The 26,267-nt window shown below is 40.0% G+C and overlaps 1 protein-coding gene across 8 annotated transcripts in view; it reads left to right on the top strand.

Moving 5' to 3' along the window:
• Positions 1-26,267, top strand: part of Lrrc28 (leucine rich repeat containing 28) — a 121,342-nt gene that overhangs the window by 64,932 nt on the left and 30,143 nt on the right. For 5 of the 8 annotated variants that reach the window (XM_034519577.2, XM_076935650.1, XM_034519561.2 and 2 more), the window contains exon 6: positions 11,422-11,628. The exons of the other annotated variants lie outside the window; for them this stretch is intronic. In XM_034519577.2, coding sequence (XP_034375468.1) covers positions 11,422-11,628 — 207 coding nt within the window. The remainder of the gene's footprint in view (positions 1-11,421; positions 11,629-26,267) is intronic. 8 annotated transcript variants of the gene reach the window in all.

Below are 26,267 nucleotides of genomic sequence, written 5' to 3'. Positions count from 1 at the left end.
CATACGCAGGTATTATAATGACAGTGGCAGCACAAATAAACTCAAGGTAGTGTCCCATTCTCATTTGCTTTTGAGCAGAGTCCAGATAGCTTGTTTTTCTTATATGAAAAGCAGATTAGAGGGGCTGGAGAAGGCTCAGTGGTTAAGAGCACCTGTTAGTCTTGCGGAGTCCCAAGTTCAAGTCCCAGCCCAAGTGTCAGTTCACAGCCATCTGTAACCCAAGTTCCAGGGGATCTGATCCTCTCTTTTGATCTCTGAGGCCACCAAGCCTGCATATACATACATGCAGGCAAAATACCCATAAAACAAAATGGATATGTCTTTTAAAAGAATTTTAGAAGGAAAGAAGAGGAATATAAAACTATTGTTTAGAATGTTAAGCTGTGAAAGAGCAGATGGAGAAGGTGTCTCTTAAAATGTTGATTGTCAGCATTTTTTAAAACTTCCGAGGAGCCTGCTAAGTGTTTGACTTGGTAACTGCTCTGTGAAGTGCAAGTTAGACATGTAGCACGTGTTTTTCTCCCAAACCCTTTAGAACCTGAGAACATTGACCTAGCTGGTATTGGTGAGGCTGTCCTCAGGAAAACAGGCCGCTCACACTCTTCCATGAACTCCACAGTGCCCATCCTCACCAACCTTTGATAAATTTAATACAGCAATTCTGTATTAGCATGTTTGAGTTCTTTTTTCTTGGTTTTTTAAATGCTGTTTTGACTTAATTTTTCTTGTTGTTTGTTTTGTTTTCTTTTGTTTGAGACAAGGTTTCTCTGTGTAGCCCTGGCTGTCCTAGAACTCACTCTGCAGACCAGGCTGGGTCTGGCTGAGTTCAAATTCTGAGATTGCCTGCCTCTGCCTCCCAAGTGCTGGGATTAAAGGCGTGCGCCACTGCTCAGCTTTGATTTGACTTATGTTCTACTGGACTGTTAGTTCACATGATAGGAGAAGTCAAGCACAAGGTAAACGTGGGAAATGAGTGCCTGTGTGGGACTCTTCGCCATCCCTTCTGTATACACAGTTCCTTTGTCACTTTGTCCCACTGTCCTTACCTTCTAGTATCTAGGTTTTGAAAGCTCTCTTAATACAGTACAGACAAAATATCTACAGACCACAATAAGACTGAACTCTGGTATATAGGGACTAGTTTTTTTGTTTTTTGTTTTAGCCAAATATAGTCCCATGAAGGAATTTTTTAATGGCTAGGAAAATTAAATAGAAATCTAAATAAATACATTTTTATGAGTTATTAGAAGCACAATACAAATTTCTGTAATACATTTGACAGAAACTATATAAATTTAGAATTTTTCTATTTTATAACAGAACTTGTAAGACCCTCAGAAGTATGGGTTTGAATCAACTAAATAAATACATTTAGTAAATAAATATTTAGTAAATTGTTTAGTCTCTGTTAGGTTGAGTTTTAATGACCTGAGTTATTAAAAAATCCAGTTCTTAGAATTTTAATAAATTTCTGTGTGATCGATCGTTCTTAGATAAAGTAAATGAAACCATTTTTTAAAACAAAACAAAACAGTGTAACGGGGGGTTACCTTTTTTTTTTCTCCTTTCTTGGAATCTCAAAATGTGTGAGGTACTGTCTTTTTTTTTTTTTTTTTTTTTTTTTTTTTTTTTTTGGTTTTTCGAGACAGGGTTTCTCTGTATAGCCTTGGCTGTCCTGGAACTCACTTGGTAGACCAGGCTGGCCTCGAACTCAGAAATCCGCCTGCCTCTGCCTCCCAAGTGCTGGGATTAAAGGCGTGCGCCACCACCGCCCGGCCGAGGTACTGTCATAATAACTAATTGATTGGGGCTGGAGCAATGGCTCCGTGGTTAAGAACAGTGGATGCTCGTCTAGAGGTCCTGAGTTCAATTCGCAGCAACCACATGGTGGCTCACAAACATCTATACTGGTGTGAAGATAGTGACAGTATACTCATACAAACATAAAATAAACAAAATGTTAAAACATAATTAATTTTTAATTTAATTTATAAATGTTCACATGAGCTTGGAGGTAAAACTTGAAGCAGCATAGAAAAGTTAAGTGTATACGTCTCTCCACAGTATTTCATCATACTTTTGGTGTCATTGTTGAGTATTTATTTTCTTCAGCAGTGTTAATTCTAAGCAGTAGTCACAAAAGTAGAACCCTGTGACTTTTGGATTAAGACCTGTAACCTCAATATGCAAACCCAGAAGCTTTAGTTTTCATGCAAATACTGCTAACATGAGTTTCCTATTGAGTCTTTACAAAGAGTTTGCATTTAGAAATCAGTTATCTGTGACTTTAGTGAGATTGTGGTGTGTGTGTGTGTGTGTGTGTGTGTGTGTGTGTGTGTGTGTGTAATAGTGGGAGTCCACACATGGGAACGACATCTTGTATCACTTCCCACTTCCCTGCCTTGAGTCAGGGTCTCACTTAAGCCTGGATTGAGTCAGGTGGCCTGTTAGTCACTGTAACCCTCCTGTCTCTACCCTGTATGGCATGGAGCTATCGGGGACACAGTCCCTCCATCTCTCCTCCCTGGGCATAAAGTCTCTGCAGGATTAGCCCCATTCTCTCCCACTGAGGCCAGATATGGCAGCCTTCTGCTATATATGTGTGGGGGTGGGGAGTGGGGGTGGGGTTCAGACCAGCATGTGTCTACCTAGTTTTTAGACCAGCCATACCTAGTTTTTTTATATGGGTGTTAGGGATTTGACTTGGGATATCATGTTTGAGCAGCAAACACTCTTACCCACAGTAGCCCCTGGAGAATTTTTAAACCTGTATTTTCCAAGTGGTTTGTAGTCAGTGGTGACCGTCAACTCCTCTATAAGTTCAAAGAAATAAAACTAAATGACCCAATTTGGTAATGTTGTATATACATTAAATACTTTCTTCTTAAAACATCTCCCTGGTTTATGAAAGTGAGATAAAAGTAGTAGCATTGTAATATTCTTTTCAAAAGACAAAATATGGATTGCTTTTAGTTCTTGTCTGTAAAGTAGTGAAATAAAGAAGTATTCTTGTCTGTGATGCTGTGCTCTATCTTGAGACAGATTATAATGGTTTTATGCCAACAATGGGCACCTAGTGTTTCCTGCAAGTCAAAGCCTGGAAATTCTTTTGTGCTACCCCCATACAGAGGAAAAAGTCAGACCTAGAAGAAATCTGTAACAGACAACCACTAAAATAAAATACAAACGAGAACCTGTGAATGTGGTCTCCATGAGTCTTGAAGAATGAAGGAGATAAAGAGCTGCTCTGAGGAGACATCCATGTACTGATACAAAGTAATAATAAAGAAGCTGAGTTTTAGAATAAATGCTTTAAAGTTCAAAGAGAATATATCTGGGGAAGAGAGTTGAGCCATCTCTCTGTTGCAGTTAGTTACAGCTGCCATTGAGAGCACTTTATAGTTTTGCAGGTTTTAATGTTTTGTTTTTTTCCTGCAACATTCTCAGGAGTACCAAATCAGGAGTACCTGTTTTGCCAGGTACTTCAAATACCAAATTATTTGGTTAGATATTCAACATCGGGAAATAACTTATTTTTAAGAACTGGAGAAGGGTTCTAGTGAGTAATCATACACAAAGTACCAGGGAAATGTCAAAACAGGTGATTTTCTTATTTACTACATTCCAAATGGTGACACCCCCCCCCCAGTCCCCTCTAGCAAAGTTTCTTTTTCTTTTAAAATGCAGGTGTAGCCATGTATTGCATAAAGTAAGTTCAGCCAGTGATGGACTGCATAGTCATCAGAAATAATGAAGCAATGTTTTCCTAGCACATAATGATGTTGTAGCCATTACTGTTGTATTCCTGTTGCCACCAGTATTCAGTACAGTGCATAGGTTTGTAGTCCAGATGCCATAGGCTTCCATACACTGTACATGTGGATAGTCGACTATACCATCTAGCCTTGTGCACTTGCAGTTTATGATATTCAGATGACAAATTGCCTATGATTCATTTCTCAGATCATACCCTGGTTGAGTGACATGCAGCTGTACAATAATTTAGGTCTAAGGACTTTCTCTTGTCAGAGAAACAGATTAAGATACACAAATTCTGTCTTTTTAAAAATGATTTTTAGAATGTATCTCGGGCCTGATGACAAGCAAGGTCTAAGAGGCTGCAGAATTGGTGGTTGCATACTGTTAAGCCTTAGAACTTTACTTTTAGGTGCATTAATACATTGGTTATCCCTGAGCTCATTTTGTTGTTGTTTTATGTGTATTGTGCTTATGTCTATATATGTGGGGGGGTTGTGTGCTTGTGTGTATGTGAGCGTGTATGTGTGCATATGCTCACTTTGTGCTTTATACATGTGTGTGTATGTTTCAATTTTTTTCCAAGAAAAGTACTCCTGAGTTTCTGAAAGACACATGGTTCTTAAGAGCCCTTTCTCTGTTAAACACATATAATGTGTTTATAGTTGTTTCTGTAATAAGATATCAACCATAAAATCACAAAATTGATTATATGCAGAGTGTCCATTGAGAATATTTTATAGTATAATGAACTAGAAATTAGAAATGCTTCTTTTTCTTCCATGTGTTGCTGAATTTAATTATATGGTACATTTTATATAGTTACATAATTGATCTCTTGAGGTAAGGGTTATTCTCTTTTTTAAACAGATATTTGTTTGTTTACAGCAAATTAAAGGTATAAATAATTAAGTAAATAGCCCAAAGTTTTATGGTTGATAATACTTAACAGTTAACAAGCAGTTTTGGCTTGTTCATATCTAAATAGCCAAGGAATGCCTTTGAAAACCATATCGTAAGTTGTGAATGAATGAGAGAGAGAGAGATTGTGCAGTAAAGGAACCTGGTGTTGAAATGTTGGCTTTTTTTCTCTGCATGTTCTCCTAAGCCTGGGATGCCGTCAGAGCTTAAGTTCGAGCTGTTTTTAGTGGCACCGGAAAGAACCAAACTTGAAAATAGCAAGCCTTGTTATTGACTCTGTGTGGCCACTGGGATGGCCTGGAGTGGGTGGCTTCCTTCCCATTCCATTTAAATTCTAGGTTAGGCCAGTGTTCATCCATGAATGACTATTTAAAGGGGTCTTGCTGTTTTTCTTTGAAATTGGCACCAGATGTTATTTCTTTGCTTGGTTTCAGTAATAACTGTGGCAGCAGCAAAGTTGTCTTCAAGATACTAGTGGCTGAGAAGCTTTAAGGAAATGCATATTTAGCATAAAAGTAAACAGTGACTAACAGTTGTGAAGTTAGGATTGTTAAGAGACATTAAGGAAATAGGTGGTTACCTTCAGGGAAGGGGTGTAGCAGGGCCAAAGAGGTGTGTTCAGAAGACCCAGCTGAAAAGGGGAGGAGTATGTCAGCATCCCCAGAGAAACATGTTGTAACTGTGAGTAGTCCTGTGTTGATTTCTAGGTAGCATCACAATAAATAGCTTTAAGGTTGTTGAAAATATTAAAGGTTTTAGTTTAAATCACTTTCATTATAAACACTTTTAGTATCAAGAATGATAAAGCGGGAGCTGAGGGCCTGGCTTACCCAGTAAAGGACTTACCACATAAACATGAAGCCCTGAGTTCAAATCCCAGCTCTCTCATAAGAAGACATGGGTAGCAGCATCCATCTGTACTCCATCTAAGGTGTTGGAGACAGGAGCTCCACCTCCTTGAGACACACTGGCCAGCCAGTGAGCTCCAGGTTCAGTGAGAGCCTTGCCTCAAAAAATAAAAGCAACTGAGGAAGGCACCTGACATGACTTCTGGCCTCCATGTGCTTGAACTTGAGTATGTTCCAAACACATGTGAATGTGTATATATATACAGAACACATGATAAGGACATATCAAAAAGACTCTTTTAAAAATAACTTTCTTTTAGAAATAAAAATTACCAGTATTTTTTATTGAAATAAAAGCAGCTAAACTAAATTATTTGAATTTATTCTCAGAATAACTATTGTACTGATTTAAAATGTTCAGAAAATCAGTATATAATTTTTTTAAATTTTGCTTTAATAAGCAAGCATGTGTGTTATTTGCATAACAGTTGTAATAAAGATAACTTCAGAAAGAAAATTAAGATAATTCTTGGGATTTATTTGTTGGAGTTTTTTTTTTTTTTTTAATTTATTTTTTATGTATACAGTGGTCTACCTTCATGTATGCCTACATGCCAGAAGGGGGCACCAGATCTCATTACAGATGTTTGTGAGCCACCATGTGGTTGCTGGGAATTGAACTCAGGACCTCTGGAAAAGCAGTCAGTGCTCTTAACCTCTGAGCCATCTCTCCAGCCCCTATTTGTTGGAGTTTTAACACAAAGGAAAACTCGGCCTTTCAGGATCCAGTCATGGGTGAGATTGTAAGCGCTTCTCCCTCCCAGGGTTCTTATATCTCTTGTATACATGCCAGCCTTAGTTCACCCTTCAGGCTCTGTCGATCAGTCCCTGGTCTGTTTTCTAGTGCAGGAGTTTAGACTTTTCCACCTAATGACAATTGTGAGCATGCGGTGTGCCTTTGGTCACGTGAGAGTTATCTGGGCTTGGTGTCACTGTTCTATTTTATTTCTGAGTAGCAGTAGACTGTATGTACATGTCAGAGTTGTCTTTTTACCTACTGAAGGAAGTTGTTCTGTCCCATCTTCTGTTCCATTTTAGCAGTTTGTGTCCCCTCGTCCCTCCGTCCTCCCTCCCATCCCACCCCCATGCCTGCCTAAGCTTTGTCAGTTTTTAAGAGCTGACTTTTGTTGAGTTTCTGGGTTTTAGATTTTTACTTCATTATTGTAGTTGTAGCTTTCCCTTCACACTTAATAATCCATGGTCAGTGTTCACTTCTTTTCCTTCCCTAGTGGTAGGAGCTTCTGGAGCACATCTGGAGCTTTCCTAGTGAGAGCTGCCAGGCTTCAGCTGCCATCCACCACAGCGGCCTCACTTTGGGCATTTTGTCTTATTGTTTCCATTTGGTCAAAAACATTTTCTAAGTTTCTTTTCAATTTCTTTTACTTGTTGGTCATTTAGAAATATGTTGCTTAATTCTCAAGTATTTGGGGGATGTCCCAGATCTCTTTCTCCTTTAATACCCATTTGGTCAGAGTGCCTCCTCTGTATGACCTCAGTCCTTTTAAATATGAGACATACTAAGTGGTGTAGCATATGGTTAGCCCTGGACAATGCACCGTGTGCTCAAAAACAATGTGTTTTCTGGTGTGGCTTCTAGGGTGTCAAAGAGCCAGCTTGCTTGATGGCAAAGCTTGAGTCTATTGTCTCCCTGCCATTCTCATGTGCTGTGGCTCTGTGGGTTGGTGACAGTGGTGTGTCACCACTGTCCCTTGTCATTGTTAAAATGCTACTTTTCTTCTCATTTGTGTCGTTTTTGTCCCTTCATTTTGAGCTTTCATTATGTATCTGTATACTTGTAATTATTGTTTGTTTCTTCCTGAATTACTGATGATTTAATGATTGTGAAATATTTCTTAATCTCTTATCGGAACACATATCCTCTTGTCTGTCTGTGATAGAAAATTAACCTTGTTTCTCTGTGGTGGTGGTGGTTTGCTTCTGTGCTTTCTCCTCCTTTGACTTAAAGCGTAGCTGTGCCTTTGAATTTAAAGTGTGCTTCTTACAGATATCATGTCATTTTTAAAGGTAGTCTAACATCTTTATACATTTGATTGCTTATTTAATTTCCTGTTTCATTTTTTTGTTTTTCAAAACAGAGTTTCTCTATATAGTCCTGGCTGTCCTAGATTTGCTCTGTAGATCACCAGGCTAGCCTCAAACTCAGAGACCCACCTGCCTCTGCCTCCAGAGTGATTTAAGATTTAAGGCAAATGCCACTACACCTGGCTCAGTTTATTTATATAGTTATATTTACATCCATCATTTTGCCATTTATAGTTCATGTAAGTCATAAATATTCTTGTTTGTTTGTTCTTTTTTAGCTTAATTTTTTAATTTGTGATGGGGCAGAGGAGAGAGAGAGACAGCCAGCCAGCACAGTCTTGAGTATGTGCATGGTGTGCTTGTGGATTGATCTGAGATTGGACTCAGGCCACGAGGCTTGCTCAGCCAGTGCTAAGACTCTCTAAGACATCTCTCCAGCCCTCACCTTAAGTGTCTTAATATCATAAACATGAAGAGTCTGGTTCTAACAGTGTTGTTCATGATGTGAACATAGGTGTTTCTTTGTGTTTGTAGTCTTTATTGAGCTTTTTGAATCTTTAGATTAAAATTTAACCACTATTTTGAATTTTCAGCCCCCCTTTTCTGGATTTTCTTCTTATTGGGGTATCAAGTGTTTTTGCAATTACCTTCTGTCCTACTGGTGTCTCTGGTTCTGTTGATTTGTGTCTTTCTGTTGCTTTCTGGTTTGGCCTTTGGTGTTTTGGGCCTCCTGTGGAGCAGTTGTGCCTTTAACCTACTTTGATCATGGCACTTACTTTGTATCATTTCAGTCCTTTGGAATGTGAGACCTGCTTAATGTTACAGCTGTGGTCAAACCTGGGATAACCTGGGATAAACACCACTTTGAAACACAATGTGTCTTTTGCTCTAGCTTTTGAGGTGTCACATGAGGTCAGCTTGATTTGTTTTTAATTATTTCTATTATGCTCTTTTCTAGGAAAACAAAAATTTGGATTTGCATCCCCATACATATTTTGAATAATGGTCTAGAGCAGTGGTTTTTAGCCTGTGGTCATGAACCTTTTTTTTTTTGGGGGGGGGGGGTGTCACATATCAGATGTTCTGCATATTGGCTATTTACATTACCATTCCTCACAGTAGCAACATTACAGTTATGAAGTAGCAATAACATTTTATGGTTGAGGTCACTGCCACATGCAGAATTGTGTCACAGCATTAGGATGGTTGAGAAGCACTGCTCTAGAGGGTAGCAAAAGCCGAAGCCTGATTCTGACTTTCTCTGATTTTGTTGTTTACCATCTCCAGTCAAGTTTGTCTGCTTTTCTTTAAATGTCCCTGGATTTTTCCTCAAGTTCCTTCATACTTTCTGTTTTATAGTGACATACATCCTCTCAGCCAGGCTCTCTCCCACTGGGATGCTTTCTGCATATTTACTTGGAGGCTGCATAGAGGACTTCCTATCAACACTCCAAGCTCTGGCTCTTGGTGATCACTGTCGCCATTCCTCCAGCAGGCCCTCGGCCCTGGCATTCCTCTCCGCTCCTCCTGTAGCGGATGGGTGCTTGCTGGGCATGGGCACACTGGGTTTAGTGTTTTCACGTCTGTGTCTTGGCCTCATGCTTCCAGTTACGTCCCACCCCCTGCTGGGAATGCAATATCCTCTTTCCTTTTGCCCTTTCCTGGCTGCATTCCCAGGAACTTTTCCAAAAGCCTGAGCTCTTCATGTGGCTTTCCTTTCTCTGAGCTCCTGTCCCACCTTGTTTCCTGTATGAGTCCTGGTTCCAAAGGCACTGCCTACTGAGACATTCTCTTGTCACCTGGCCCACCTGGATGTCCAGTCACTCCTATAGTCACTGCTAAAGTTAGGTCAAAAGTTTCCTTCCTGTTTTTTTTGTTTTCTTTGTCTTTTTTTATTCGCTTTTGAAACATAGGCCCACTAACTACCTCACCAGCACAGCCCACATATGTAGTAACTTGGTTCTGTGAATAGATACAAAAATGGACTTTATCAGCTATATCACTGCTAAGAGTGAACACAAGAGTGAATTTAGCTCCTTGTATTACAGATCAGTTAAGTTCAGATGGAACAAAACTGCTATTGAGAGTCATTTGCTACATACAGAACCATCCCTACCTGTTTTCAAATGAATATTTGACTCAGTTTTTGGATAAATTAGTAAATAATGAGTAGCCTAGGACAAGTTTGTCAGTATTAGAAAAATAACTTGAAGTCAATATATTTTGACCCCACATTCCTTTCACATAAAAAATTAGCTGTTAAGAATGTTGCTAGGGCCAAAGAAATGGCTCAATGGCTCAGAGGGTAAACGCACTTGTTGCTAGGCCTAATGATGGGAACCTACGTGGTGGCAGAAAGAATTAACTCTCGGAGGTTGCCCCTGACCTGTACAAGTCTGTGTATACATAGCTATAACAGTAATAATAATAAATGTAATAAAAAAATTAAAGGATGTTTTTAATAATAATTTTGTAGAAAAGTCAGAAAACTTTTTCTGTAAATGGCCTGATTCTAAGCGTATTTAAGTTTGTAGGACACATATGATCTTTACCACATAATCTTTGTTTGAATGCTGTGGTTTTACTATTTTTTAAAATAATTTATCTTTATTTTTATGTGCATTAGTATTTTACCTGAATTATGTCTGTTTGAGGGTATCAGATCTTGGAGTTATAGTTGTGAGCTGCCATGTAGGCACTGGGAATTGAATCCTGATCCTCTGGAAGAGCAGTCAGTGCCCCCAACCACTGAGCCATCTCTCCAGCCCCTGTAGTTTACTATGCCAAGCAGGTTTGATCTGCTGAGTTGTAGTGTGGCTAACTCCTGGTCAGTAACAAACAATAAAAGCTCATGTGAATGCAAAAGACTCACTGTCTGACAGAAATGATATTCCTCATCTACGTCCTAAACAACTGTGTCCAGAGTGGAACTGCAAGCCCTAACCTAAGAGGAATGAATGGCTGGAGAAAGGGGTTAGGAAAGGCGGTGTGAGGGGGCAGTGGCATCATCACAGTCTTTACACCAAGTAGAGTTCTTCTGTTTATCTGGGTGCCTCCGCTCGTAAATCTTAAATTATCAGCTTAGGAGGGCAGCTGTACAGTTACAGAAACAGCTACCTTGAAGTAACTTTTCCTTTCTCACCTGACCAAAAACTTGGATTCATCAGTATCAGATTTCTGGCTCAGGTTAATGACTCTGTGCCCCACCCTTTAAGCCAATACTTTTCTGTATTTACGAAACTCTGGCACTTGCTGGGGAGATGGCTCAGTAAGTAAAGTGCTTGCTACCGACGCATTAGGGCCTGAATTCAGATCCCCATAAACCACATAAAAGCCAGATACATATCTGTGTATAGCCTAGTGCGTATCTGTAACCCTAACTGGTGTAAAGGGGTGAAGGTAGAACCTGGGGCTCCATGGCCAGCCAGAGTAGCTGAAACAGTTAGCAGAAGGTCAACAAGAGACCCTTGTCTCAGAAACTAAGGTGAAGAGCTATAGAGAAAGATGGATGATGTTGGCTTCTGCTCTCCATACATGCACTCATGGCTAAGCACATCTGTGTTCACATCTGTGTACACATGCAGCCACTCTCCCCAAATCTGGCTAGCTGAGAGAAACATGCTTACCAAGTCTGGATGGTTTGCAGTCTAGACCCAAGTTCTGTGCTTCAGCATCATATCTGTGGATATAACTAATTTTATTTACTTGAACTGTAGCAGTATTGATTCTCTTTATTTTATTCTTTGGAGTTAAATCAGAATGCGATTTATATTAATTTTGATTTTGGTTGTAGAGGTTGGCGATTTGAAGGAGCTGCAGACACTAGACATTTCTACCAATCGTTTGCTAGCTTTACCCGAGAGGCTTCACCTGTGCCTTTCTCTGCAGTACCTCACTGTGGACCGCAATCGGCTATGGTGTGTGCCGCGTCACCTCTGCCAGCTGCCCAGCCTCAATGAGCTCTCCATGGCTGGAAACCGTCTTGCATCTTTGCCAGTTGGTAAGTACTGTGGTTATATGATGACTAGACTAGCCAACACATAAAATACAACGCATTTCTTTAACTAAAATGGATTAGTTTCTTTCTGTTTATCCTGATGATTCCTCTGTAGATCCATTTTTGACATGAACAACAGCATTATTGCCAGATGACAAGTGAAGTTTTTTTTAGTCAGGGATGATGTCATTGCTTGTATTGCCAGGCAGGGTCTCCCTGTATGGCAACACTGTTCTTGACCTTTACCCTCCTGCCTCAGCCTCCCATGTGCCACCGTGCCTAGCTCAGGGGTCCCATCCTTACAAAGTCAGTCAATGCCATCACAGAGTATACCAGCTATGGTATGGTATCATATGGTATATGGTTGACTCCTAGTACAAACACGTCTGCTAATAACTGTTTCCTCTTCTCCCGTGGTCCTTAGATTTAACCCAGGATCACACATGCTAGGCAAGCTCTCCACCACTAACCACATACCCCAAACCCAAAATTTGTCTCTTTAGATTAGAAGCCAATATCCATATTGGCTTCTGCCCTCTAAACTTATTTTTGAGTATTGTTATAAGTACTAATGTCAGAAAATCTGACTGTAAGACTTTGAAGACTTTAAAATAGACTAAATTGCCTACTGAACCAGAAATGCCATCTTGGCAAATAAAACCTTATCCTCTACCGATTTCTATAGTTGGTTCATTTTGACACGTTACATGCTGGGCACATGGGTCTTTAATAATAAGGTACATTTATTTCACATAGAACTAAATTATTTTTTCAACTTTTAAGAAATGCAAGTGCCAGTTAAAAAAAAAAAATAAAGTCACATAGGACCCTAAACTATTACAGTTTCATTCATAAAAGCATCTTAATAGTAATTTATCTCTGAGGACAATGAAGTAAATAGCTCACCAGTCCCTGAAGGAAATGTTTACCAATATAATTCATTTTATGTATTTTCAATTTAAAGTTTCTTCATGAAATCTTTAAAATAATAGAAACATTAAAATCAATTCATATAATAAAAACTGCTAAATTTAAGGAGAGTAATTTCCCACAGATATATTCTATAATAATAAATTAACAATAGAAACATTAAAATCAATTCATATAATAAAAACTGCTAAATTTAAGGAGATTAATTTCCCACATATATAGTCTACAATAGTAAATTAACAAATCAACATAACTCTATTTAAAAAAACAAGCTATACTTCTAAAAAAAAAAAAAAAGTCTGAGCTTTTTGAGTGAGAATGTCAAATATACATATTTAAAGAGTAAACATGCCTGCTGGACTGACAGGGAGAACTGAGAACAGTTGCAGGGGCCAGCACCTGGACAAGTTGTACCACTTCACAGTGTGTGACCTGTAGTAATTGCTGAGTTTCGCTGTCCATATCTGAAGGTCAGAGATGACAGTCTCTATCCTGCAAAGTTGATGGATAAGAGTTATAAGAAGTGCACTGGTGTGAGGAGCTCTACCTGTAGAGTGGATACCCACTGTGCTCATCCTCCTCTTCATGTGCGAGGCACCTCATACCCACCGGAGCCACCTTTGACCACTTCCTAATAGCTTTCAACCATGTGATTGCCAGGATGGTGCAGTCACGGCTGAAAGGGGGGAAGGAAAAAGATTAAATTATTTCATTTGTATGGCATATAACTCAACTTGCAAATGTAACATCAGAGTTCAGAGTAAAACTGCAAATTGTCTTATAAGCAACCTTGAACTTTGCTTGACTGTCAGATGTTACCAGAAACACATGAGCTAGTTAAATCTCATGTTGTATATACAATTTTCTATCATTTTTATTATCATCACATATATATTTCTGTGTGTGTAATATGTGTTTCTACTAGAAACTACATGTACTAATTTAACTGTGCAGGAATAATAAGCTATTAATGTATACTCTCTTTAGTCAAGTATTTTGTTTAATTGCTGAACATTTAGTCTCTTAAAATTATAAAACTTATTGTACAAACCCATTGACAAACTAATTTTACAGATGAAGAGATTGATGTACAGTAACCTGCCTGGAGTTGCAGCTAGTAATAGAACTCAAGGGCAGACTCCAGTTCTAAGCCTGACATTCTTTCCACCTTATATACTCTTTATAGTCCAGAATTGGTCCGTATAAGGGGACTCCATACTGAAGGTGGCCATCTCTAGTATCTGGTATCACGCTGCCATTTTGGCAGTCTCTCCAATTCTTGGCAGAGTCTGTTGCCACAGGCTAAGTCTTGGTTTGGGTGCTGCTGTTACTTCTTCTGTCTCCACCCAACTTTTCACACAGTTGCACTTGCCTTCAGGTCCTTCCTGCATTGCAGTACCTCCTCAGCCCTGGCTCCTGCTCCCCTGACCATCTGCTTTCCTTTCCTACCCTTGTTTCGGTAGTGACAGCTTTGAGCTATCTTCTAAATGTCCTTTGCCTGATGCTGGTGTTGCTCAGAAGCTGAAGGATTACTGTGAGTTTGAGGACTTACTGTACAGTAAGCCCTAGGCCAGCTTGGCCCACCATGTGAGAGCTTATGTCGAGGAGAAGGAGAGGAGGAGGGGAATCTTTTAAGTATATACACTTGAAATCTTCCTTTGGACTCGTGCTAAACCATAGCTGTCTAATTCTAAGAACTGTTTGAGAAAGGATCAAGTGGAACATGGCCGCTGCTGGTGCTGCCCCCCCTCCCCTTTTTTTTTTAACAAAACTGAGGAGCCATCTAGAAATGTGGCAAATATGAGTGCTTCTTTATGGTCATTCAGACAGACTCTTAGCAAATATGAATACTTCTTAATGGTCATGCAGACAGACAGATGGACAGACATACACATATACACAAAGTATTTGAACAATAGAAAGCTTTGTGTTAGGTCTGTCAGATGATTCTGGGCCAGAAGGCTGAAGATTTAATGCTCCAACGTTCGGTAGTATAGGGGCTTTTCAGGTGTTCAGAGGTCTCTATAAATTGGCTAAGTTGTAGAAGCTATGCTTTGTGCTTCCCACAATTATAGTTAACTAAGTCATTCTGGATTTCTGACGGGGTTGAAAACTTATAGCTATTTACCTTGAGAGAAAAGATTTGAGTGGATGGTCGTCAGCTGACATTCATCCTAAAGCCAGGTTCAGAACTAAATGTTTTAATTAGGATAGATGACAGAGGTGCTGGTTAGTCAACAAAAGGATGGACGGGGTATTAGGACTATCTTGTACCTCACTGGTACAAATTGGCATAATTATGCTCTAATTGTATTTTTGAGAGAAAAGTTTCATTTTAACAGGAAGAGTGATATGTAGGAGGAGCTAAGGTAGGAGGAGTACTGAGAGGAAGAAAAGGAGTAAGAAGAGGAGAAGAAGAAGGAGAGGAGAAGCTAGGTGATGAAAGAGAGAAAGAGGGGGGAGACAGGGAGGCAGATATTCATGTATCTCCACCAGTCAAAGATAGTTGTTATATCTAGGTTGGTCAGTGGGTTACACCTCTGATTGAACAATTCCAAACTTATAACGCTTATGATTAACATTATTTTAAAACAATGTATAAATGCAAAAAGGAAAAGGGGGCATGTGATAGGGGTTTTCTAAGGGGGGTGGAATGGGGAAAGGGGATGGCATCTGAAGTGTAAATAAAATATCTAATAAAAAATTTAAAAAAAAAAAGAAAGAAAGAAAGCTTTGTGTTTAGCCATGCTACTGAGAACTTTGTATAAGTACTTAAGTCTTGTGAGATGTCTCTGTAATGGGAGGTGGAACCCATAATTTAGGGACCACTCACTAAATTCAGCCTCTTACCAAAGTTCAGCTGAAGGAGCTCAGTTTTTCTTTTTTTCTTTACAATTTTTTTATTAATTAATTTTTTTTTTTTTGAGACAGGGTCTCTCTGTGTAACAGCCCTGGCGTGGCTGTCTTGGAACTCGTTTTGTAGACCAGGCTAATGTCAAACTCACAGAGATCCACCTGCCTCTGCCTCCTGAATGCTAGGATTGAAAGTGTGCACCACTATGCCCGGCTCTATTTTTATTTCATGTGCCTTAGTGTTTTGCCTGTGTGTATGTCTGTGTGAGGGTGTCGGACGTCTGGAACTGTAGTTAAAGGCAGGTGTGAGCTGCCGTGTGGGTGCTGAATTGAACACGTGTCCTCTACAAGAGCAGCCAGTGCTCTTAACCGCTGAGCCACCTCCCCAGTCTCCTGGAGCTCAGTTTTTATGAGTTTTCTTAAACAGCTGTCTGATACTAGCTGCTTCAGTTGGCAGCTACAAAGGCTGCCTGTAAGGATGGCTTAGATCGTGTGTGATACCATTGAACCCATTAGCTGCCTTTGGGTATGTACTGCTTTAGTCACTTGTAATACTGTCAAACCGTTAAGGTTCTTTGACTGTTCTTCCTGAAATGAAAAGATGCATCAGAAAGAGGGATGTTCCTATTATTCCTGTACAGTGACAGTTGAATGACAGATGAGCCTACAGACAGGCTTTGTTCACAGTGGTGACTCTCAGCATAGGAGGAAAAAAGTAGTCGCTTGAGCCTTGTGCTATGAAAGTTAGCAGAGGGCTCAAAATTTGGCATTTCTTGCTATTGAGTTGATACAGCTTGGTTGACTCACTAGCTCACAGAATTGTAGCTTCACCTCTTACCTCCTGAGAGTTGAGGGGAGTATAGAGAAAAGCTTTCCCTGGCTGCTCCTGTTTTTCCTCGAATAATTAGTAAACCTAATTATTTGGGAATGTTTACTACTTATTCCATGTTGAATAATGGATGCAAGGATTGTGGATTGCTCGGCATAGGTTGGCTGTAGAAAAGCATGTTTTAGATCCCCAAAAGTACTCTGTCACTAAATTCAGTGCGTGCGGCATTTATAGTTGACAAGAAAACAAAAGTGCATCTAGTTTAGCAGGCTAAATTTTTATTAAATGTTATAAATGAGGATCAACAAGATGCCTCAGCTACTAGAAGTGCTTGCCGTCCAGCCTGAGTACCTGAATTTGACCCAAATGGAAGGAGAAGACTGATTCCTGCAAATCAGCATGTGACTTTGCATGTGCACTCATTAAATAATAATAAAGAAATGTAAAAAAAAAAAAAGACTGTTTTTAAAAACAGTCAATTATTTGTTTTGAAAGATTTGTTTAAATTTTATGTGTGAGAGTGTTTTGCCTAAATGTATGTTTGTATACCATGGTGTGCTTGGTGCTCTCAGAGACCAGGAAAGGGAATTAGATTTTCTGGAACTGGGGATATAGGTGGTTGTGAGCTGCCATGTGGGTCCTGAGAACTGAACATAGGTCTTCTAGGAGAATAGCAAGTGCTGGGCCATTTTTCCTGCCCCCAGAGAGTAAATTCTTAAGAACACTTAGCATGTGACATTAGGTTGACAAAAGAGCCTGTGCATAGATTATCATGGAGTAAGTCGAGAAGTTAGTAGAGCATAGTAATGAGAAATGATTTGGGCTTCTAGACGAGCCTCAGAGTTGTCCCTTAGTCTAGCAGTGACATGTTTTCTTGGGAAGCTGTGAGTGTTAAGGACCCATGCTACAATGGAACAGTAGGTCTGTACTGTCTCCTACCATGTGACATAGAGAATGCTTTAAGCTGTCTCCGTGCCACACAGTTGGAGAGCACTGGGGGCTTTGGAGTAGCTGTCCACTAGCTTTATAAGAATTGGTACTTTATTAGGAAAAAAATCAAACATGGTAAGTTAGTGTTTGAAACCAGCTCCCAGGATTTTAAATGTGCACTGAAGCAAACTCCTCATTGCAAATGGTGGATGAAAACTCCAAGTGTGGTCCTTATATGTACTGCTTGTATTGCTTCTTTCTGACTCCCACTTCCTCCATGTTTGCTGAGGAAATCAGGAATTGCTGCTATTTACAGGATTTGTTTTTATTTATTTGTTTAAATCTACATGATAAAACCAATCAGACTGCAAACCACTATTAGAGCTGTATTAAACTACTAACTTCATTTTTTAACTTTTAGCTTATACATAAAAAGATTAAAATGTATATTTATGAGATACCCTGTGATGCTTTGATGTATGTATCAGTTAATAGTTTGATGATCCGAGACTTAGAGATGCCTGTCAGCTGTGTGCTACCGACCTGTAGATGTGTGGATGTATTCTGAAGAACTGCCACCATGAGGCCCTTGTAACTCCAGTTAATGGGAGTTAATTGCCAAGTTTGTGGCCTTGAATAAGTTTGAACGTAAGCAAATTTGTTCTAGTACAAAGAGTCTCAGGAGTCAGAATTAGGCTACATTTGACCTCAAAGTATAATAACTGCCTTCTAAAGGGAAACCTAAACATGAGGCAAAAAGATTGTATTCTCTAGGAATAATGTCGGGTAAGTCTGTAATCAAAGGAGAAATATTAATGAAATGAAAAACTGAAAAAGAAATTAAACTAATTACAAAGTAGAAATCATAAGAAAGCCTTGATAGTAAAGTCCAAAAATTAGTAGTGGGAAGACATCAGAGGGAATAATCTATTAATTAAAGCCATAAAGATCTTACTTTAAGAGTAATCCAAATTTCTTCAAGAAAATGGACATTCAAGGCTAGGAATGTAGCTCAGGCTAAGTGCTTGCTCTTGAGTTCAAACCCCAGAACCTTGTGAAAGAGCTGCGTTGTGGCTCACATGTGTGTAAGCACAGCACTAGGGAAGAGGAGACAGCCTGGCCTATTTTGCCAGGAGAGACTCTGTCTCAGAAAAACAAGCTGGACAGCATCTGAGGAATAACACCTGAGGTTGACCTCTGGCCTCCACACATATATTCATATATCCATAGGGGGAATGAGGGAAAGAGGGAGAGGGAAGAGAAGGAGAGAGAGGAAGGAGGAGAGAAGGGGAGAGGGAGAGGAGGAGAGAGAAATGGATAATGGCTGTTCAGTGTTCCCTTTTGTATTTGTGATGAAAGTCATTTTCACTGTCTGATCCCTGTCTGCTGTTGTATGATGGGGCTATATCGGCTTCCCAAGTCTTTGCTCTGGCTTCTGATTTTCTTAGAGAGTTAACAAGGATTATTTAATGTGGCTTCTACAAGCGTGGGCCAGATGTTGACTTTCTGTGCTAGTGTGTAATGAGAAAGCACGCGGAGATTTGCTGAGCTTTATATGGACAAGTATGTATTTTTTGCTAAGCTTGAGTAGGATTTGGTGGGGTGGGATGAGATTGAGATGGAAGGTACCAGTTAAAAACAAAGCCAGATGGGGGTACACGCCTATAATCCCAGCACTTGGGAGGTAGAGCAGGGGAATTGGGAGTTCGAGGTCATCCTTAGTCACATAATGAGACAGCATCCTGGACTACCTAAAATCCTGTCTCAAACAAGTAAACATCCTGTCACCTATTCTTAGAAAGATACAGATGTGAAAGTTTAAAAGCTAAGTGACGTGAGGGCTAAGCCTGGAGCCAGATACTAGCCGGCAAAACTTTCTGTTGTTTTAGAATGGTGACAAGAGTGTGTGGTGCTGGTAGAGTCTGGATGATGTCGTCAGTCGACTTAAAAGCAAGAATCTGGAGTTTCCATCAGACATCGTTCTAAAGTTCTTAACATTCAAAACATACAGGCCTGAGTCCAACCAAGCAGCAGTGCAGGATGGCTCGTAGCAGAGACAGTCTGCTCCTTGGCTGTTGGCCATGGCACTAGACAACATGTTGTTTTGAGTTCTCCAGTCCCTACCATGCTGGGCAGTCATTAGCACGTGTCCCTCCCAAGGATCTTCCCACCCTTGATGTGTCTGCCTGAAATCCGTGAGGCAAAACTTATCTTCTAGTTTCCTGGTCTTTTTTTTTTTTTTTTTTAATTATTTGTTTTTATGAATATGGGTACACTGTAGCTGTCTTCAGGCACACCAGAAAGGGCATCAGACCCCATTACAGATGGTTGTGAGCCACCATGTGGTTGCTGGGAATTGAACTCAAGACCTCTGGAAGAGCAGTCAGTGCTCTTAACCACTAAGCTATCTCTCCAGCCCTTCCTGGTCTTTTAAAGGAAGCAAAGACATATCCATTGCTTGTTTCCTTGGCAGTATTCCTTGCAGATTCAGCTGACATCACACTTGAATGCCCGGGATATGTTCCTTCAATGTCCATGCCTTCTCTGGGCATTACCATACCTATTTTCTGTGTGAGCTCTACTTAAAGGGCTGTCCAGCACATGCCATTTTGAAGCAGGCACTTATATCCATAGTTCCAGCACTACAGTTAAGTAGCTCTTGTGGACTTGGCTTTAGGAAAGTTATTTGAACTAATTATCAGCAATAGGGTAATAGTAGCACATTTGATAGCACTTCTGTAAGGATTCAGTAAGATACATGAAAAATGCATACTGTAAAATCTTCATAAATATCCAATCAATCTTAGCCGCTTTTTTTCTTACATTAGACTATAAAAAAGGTAGGGACTATGTCTTGATTTTTGTGCCCTTAAACATCCTGCAGTTTCTAGCCCATTGCTTCTGGTTTCTGTTACTTGACCTGTGCAATGGAACTAGAGATCCTAGAGTGTGACTATTCAAACCAACAGCAAGGAAGCCTTCCACTACGCAATCCACTGTTGTCAGTTTGTTAACAGTTGTTTATGTTCTACAAAGTAGGGAGCATCTCATTAAATTATAATCTACTATGAAAGTGTTTTGTTAAATTTATCTCCGTGTATGCATGTGCACATGTATGTGTGCATGTATGCACACGTGTGCATAATCCAAGGACCACATGCTGGAGTTGGTGCTCTTTTACCATGTGGCACCCTGGATTGAATCCAGATTATCGGGCTTAGGGGCAACTGCTTTACCCATTGAGCCATCTTGCCGAGCCTGAAATTTTATCTTGTAAAAGTTGAATAAATCAGAATGACTATGGTTATGTAAAAGATAGAGTAGAGTCTGGTGCATAGGCTTATCTGTGTTCAAAGAAGTTAGCATCTAAAGGAAATGCATTGTTCTGGAAAGTGGCTGAAGTGTCCTTGTTATTTAGGGAGTTATATAGGTGACTTAATTTTGAAAGTCATTTTGGATGGTCTGTAAATTACTCTGAATTTGTTGTGTGGACTCCCTGGGTTTTGTAGGACTGGGCATCCAGCTTACTGAACTGTGCTGGCTGGCTCGACATGGATAGAGCATTTCAAGCAGGCAGTTTCCTTTGATGCTTCAGTTTCTGTTAGCCCATCTCTTTGTTTAAGAGACTTTGTTATTCATCTTTTGATAAGTAAATGGAGTTTATACTAGCCAGGACGTAATAAACACAGATCCTGTTCTGTTCTGGCATGTATCGCTCTGTGCTTGCTCATACTGCGTGGTTAAGAGAGCAGTAGCCAGAACACATAGGAGCTTCTTGTTCCTACAGCCATGTGGACTGCATATGCCAGAGCCCTGAAGTTGATAAAAAGGAGAGAACTGAGGTTTGTGGAGGACTCCGAGCCTTGGCTGATTTCTTAGCACCACACTTGGTCTGTGAGGCTGTAAAAGAAGGAGCTACTTGAGGTGTGGTGCAGTTCCTTTCAAAGTAACCTGAAGCTGGTAATGATGTGTGCCTTTAATCAGAGCATTCAAAGCAGAGGCAGGCAAATTTGTGTGAGTTCCAAGCCAACCTGGTCTACAGTTCTGTCCCAGGGCAGCCAGGGCTACCACAGAGAAACCCTGTCTCAAGAAAACGGCCACCTGAACAGTCCTTGGTTGCTTTTAAATCTGGACAGGCAGACAGATAGCTGACTCTGTGCTCTGGAAGCTTTACATGGTGAGCCCTTTCACAGGCTCTTTTGTTTTATTGGTTTCTGCATATGTGTTTGGACTTAGTTTTGTGAGACAGGGTCTCTTTACATGGCCCCGGCTGTCCAAGAACTCACTATGTTGACCATTCTGGCCCTAAACTCAGAGATCTACCTGCCTCTGCTTCCTGGGTACAAGTATTTTTTTTAATCTTCTTTTATGATCTTTATTTAGTATACAGTATTCATAAAATAATGTAAATAATATTAATCAAAAGAAAGTAAACCTTTAATGAGTAGTAGGTAAGTAGTCTCTTCCAAAGTTAGTGAAGGTTTTCTGTTAAGAATGTAAGAAACAGGGTCCAGAGTGATGGTACACTGGTTTAGAGCACTTACTATTCTTGCAGAGGACCTGGGTTCAATTCCCAACACCCGTGTGGTTGTTCATAACCATCTGTAACTCATAAATTTATATCCAGGGAATCCAATGCCTTCTTCTGATCTCTGTAAGAACAGGCATGACATGGTACAAATGCGTACATAAACTTCATACACATGAATAATCTAAATAAGAAACAACATTATGTGTGTAGTGTTATTTCTATGTTCACATATATTCATTTACACTCATATATACATACACATGCATACATATATACATACATACATACATACATACATACATACATACATACGAATGAATGTAAAAGCCAAGCATAGGGGCTAATGACTGTAATCCTAACTGAGGGGCTGAAGCAGAATTGTCATGAGGTTGCCTCCAGCCTGAGCTGCTTTGTGAGTTTCAGGTTAATCTGGGTAAAACAATATAAAAACAGTCTCAAAGCTTTTCCATGCTGGGCAGTGGTGGCACACGCCTTTAATACCAGCACTTGGGAGGCAGAGGCAGGCAGATTTCTGAGTTCAAGTACAGCCTGGTCTACAGAGTGAGTTCCAGGACAGCCAGGGCTATACAGAGAAACCCTGTCTCAAAAAACAAAACAAAACAAAACAAAACAAAACAACAACAACAAAAAAGCTTTAACATGCCGCAGATACTTGTATTTCAGCCTCATTTATTTAAAATGCTAGTCCTCTGGGCTTGGGAGTCTTGGCAGCAGACTCTATTCTGGCCAGCTAAGAGCATGCTTTCCTGAGGCAGTCAGAACACTGCTCTCTCAGCTGGGACCTTGCCAAACATGGAGCTGTCTCACCCTGGCCAGCAGGCTGTGCTGTGTCAGCTAAAACAGCTGCCTGGCTCTCTTCAGGATCTACACTTCTTTTCTGATCTCTTTACACTCAGAAGAGGGAAGTAAATGACCAAGATGTACTGAGGACCAGTTATTGTGCAATGAAGCTTGCCACCATATACACCAATTTCATGGAATCACAAATCTGTGTGCCATTACATTGTCGTCCCTATTGTACAGCAAAGAAAGATTGAACCAGGAACAAGTTACCAGGTGGGAAGCCAGGATCCAGTCTCAGTTCTGACCCCAAACACACTAAGAGCATGTCATTGCTTGCTCTCGTTCCCTCTCTCCTCTCTCCCTCTTTCTTTCCTCCCTTTCCTCCATTCCCTCCCTCCTCAGATTGTGCTACTTGGAAATATTAAGTGGCATTAATATGTAATAGGCTTTATACAGTTGGTACTAGTTTTGATCCAGCTATAGCACAAGATAGTATATACTGTTAAGGCATATGGAATGAATTCAAAAGTGCTCCGGAATGCCAGCCAGATCCTCCTAAGATACAATGTAGCCAAATAATATTTCTAAGTCATTAACTAGTCATCTTTTTCCCATAAAGCAAGGAGAGATGGTGTGTAAGAAGTAGCAAGTGTCAGTGTGTATTTAACTTTGTGGTGTGATGTCTGCATGTCACCTCATCTAATTTGCACAGAAGCTTTTGTGGTATATTAGAGCAGAGAGGTGCTTCCTCTGTCATGTCCCATTTTGTGTCCTTGGCTTGAAGGGATGAATCATCTCCAGAGGCTGTAGCCTCCAACTCGTTCTATGCAATTAAAGTATAGAAAAGGGTTAGTACCCTTGCTACATGCCAAAGAAAGTTCTTTGTTAATTGGCCACACTTCCCAGTGTGTCACTTACTAATAATAATGAGAATAATACCTGTCATATACTAGAGAAGGCTCTGTTCCAAGAATCCTGCTTCACATGTTTATAAACCTAGCCATTCTTCCCAAACTTAGGAGATAGTTTTATTTCCCCTATTACACAGATGAGATCTAGTAAGCAGAAAAATGAAGATTCAAGCCAAGCTGTCTGACTCTAATCTACTCTCCTTTCCTAATTGCTAGTTTGCTCTGTGCCTTACTGCTGCTCCAGTCCAAGCCAGGAACCCCCACTTGTACTTCCTTGAGCCCTTGGGGGCTCAGAAAGGCAAATCTGAGACTAGAGACCAGTTAGCATTTTGATGTTGTGTTGTTTTTGAGACAGAGTCTCACTACGTATGCCCTGGAGCTTGCTATATAGACCAGGCTGGCCTGGAAATCATAGAGATCCACCTGCCTCTGCCTCCCCAGAGCTAAGACTAAATGCATGTGGCACCTAGGGGTAACCCATTTATAATTTATTAATGAAGTTTTTATTTTAAAAGTTTTCTGTGTCTTTAAACAACATAAATTTCTGTTTGTGTTTAAAACCTTTGTCATAGAAATTGTGAAGAAACAGGTATCTTTAGTGAATTTTCTGTTGTTAATGGAATGTGGTATTGATCAATTAATATTTTTCTCACCTGTTTTGTAAGTGTAAATTTTTCTGGTTCACTAAAAGAGCAGTTTTCAGTTTTTTGGTACATACATATTTTATTACTTTAAATCTGTGCCACATAATGGTTGAAACTTGATTCTTTTCATATGCTCCTTACCCCTGATAAAGCTGGGGACCAGGCAGTGCTGTGCCATTTCACACGGGAACTGCTGAGGCACAAACAGGTCCTCAGCCACAGTGCTGATGTCACAGTCACTGGGCTTTCTGGATTAGTGCTTCTGCCATTGTATTGTTTTATGTATTTGCAGCTTGACTTAGCCGCAGTTAGAAAGTCTGGGATCTGAGCCCTTGGTGATAATTTTCCTCTTGTTAATCTTCGAGGTTATTATTATTTTATCATCATTATCATCATCATCATTCATGTGCAGTGTGCTTAGTGCATGTGTCATGGTACATGTGTAGAGGTCAGAGAAAAACTAGCAGGAGTTGGTTCTCTCCTCCTGTGTGGGTCCTGAGGGTGACACTTGGGTCGTCTGACTTGGCAGCACCTTTACCCACAAAGCTATCTTAGAGACCTTTCTTTTTTCTTTCTGGTGTAAAGGTAAGCAAAAGATTTTCAGAAATGGAAAAATAAATTACTGGCTAAACATAAATGTTTAATGCTAAAGTATTTTGTGCTACATAAGAGAAGATTCCAACTGGATTGAGAATATAAATTTAAAAGAGAAAGAGGGGAGGGAAGGAGGTGAAGAGGAACCCCACAAGTGCTGAGGGAGGCAGATGAGGTGTGCAGACACAGGAGGAGTGTGATGAGCTTGCATTAACAACTTTTAATATTCTGATTTGGGGCATTTGTTTTATTGAGACATGGTCTTGCTAGATGTTTAAGCAGGTCTTAAAGTCACCATGTAGTTTAGGCTTAACCTTCCTAACATAGGGGGAAGGGTGAGAAGTTGGTTTACAATTTTTTATATATCAGAAAACACTTACCAACAAAGTAAAATGACAACTGACAAACTAAAAGAAAATATTTGTAATATGTATCAGAGATATATATTAGTTTTCCCTAAAGAAGGAAAAAGATAAATTTCAAGAGCCTGATAGAAAAATATGGAATGGAGGGTCTACAGAAATACAATTTTTAATTGTTTGCTTACACACAATTAGAAAATTACAATGTAAATAATTCTTAGATTCTGTTTCTTGGCCATAATTAGCAAAGATTTAAAACTATGATATGAAATGCTTCCTGTGGGTGAGAGGTTGCTCTCTCTCAGTGCTGGTGGAACTTGACTGATATATTCTCTGAAGGAACGTTAGCAGTGCCAGAGAGTCTGAGCTCGCAGGCTCACTTCTCAGAGCTCATGCTGGAAACATCTCTGGCACCTGAGGTGTGTGTCTGCAAGGGTCAGTGTGCATGCACACCTCCCAGACCCTAGATCTCTGTGTGATCTCTCAGTAGTCATGGACACACCTGGCTCATAGATAGGTTTCTTCAAGAAAAGAAAGTAGACACCTTGGAGAGTGGTTTAACTCCAGAGCTTTGGCAGAGAGTGTGAGCTAAGCCTGAAGTATAGTGTAATGCCAGAAAGTCTTGAAATGGTCAGAAAAGCAAGAGGATAAGTTAAATAACTTAGAGCAAGTACACATCATTTATGATTGCCAAGACTGGAGCATTTGTGCAACAGAACAAACTAATAGTACTATTGGGTCTTTATTCTTTACAGTAGAGAGGTCAGTGAATCTATACTAGTATAAAAGTATTTTTAAAGGATAACCCTTCCTCACAGAGGAATTCCAGTTAGTAAATGTGGCCAGAAAAAAAAAAAGAATGATAGAAAAATCACTATTACATTCATAACTATGGAATGTTTGCTAACAAGATCCATGGTAAAATTATGGGCAATATTAAAATTATTGGGCAAAAATTTGTGGAGACAAGGTTTCTCTATGTAATTCTGGCTGTCCTGGAGCTCACTCTATAGACCAGGCTGGCCTTGAACTCAGAAATCTGCCTGCCTCTGCCTCCTGAGTGCTGGGATTAAAGGCGTGCCCCATCACCGGCTTGTATAAATTCAAGTTGTAAGGAGTAAGCACAAAGTTTGTTTAGGCTGACTTATCACCTTTCTTTGTATAACATTTTCTATGGCTCAGAAGGGGAAAATGGGGTCCCTGTAACAGGACAATCGAAGTTGTCTGTAGAATGTCAAGGAAGTTATATGTAAG

The sequence above is a fragment of the Arvicanthis niloticus genome, chromosome 1 (genome assembly GCF_011762505.2).
Source record: "Arvicanthis niloticus isolate mArvNil1 chromosome 1, mArvNil1.pat.X, whole genome shotgun sequence".
Lineage (NCBI taxonomy): Eukaryota > Metazoa > Chordata > Mammalia > Rodentia > Muridae > Arvicanthis > Arvicanthis niloticus.
The sequence above is the reverse complement of the archived record's forward strand: the minus strand, read 5'-3'. Positions and strand labels throughout refer to the sequence as shown.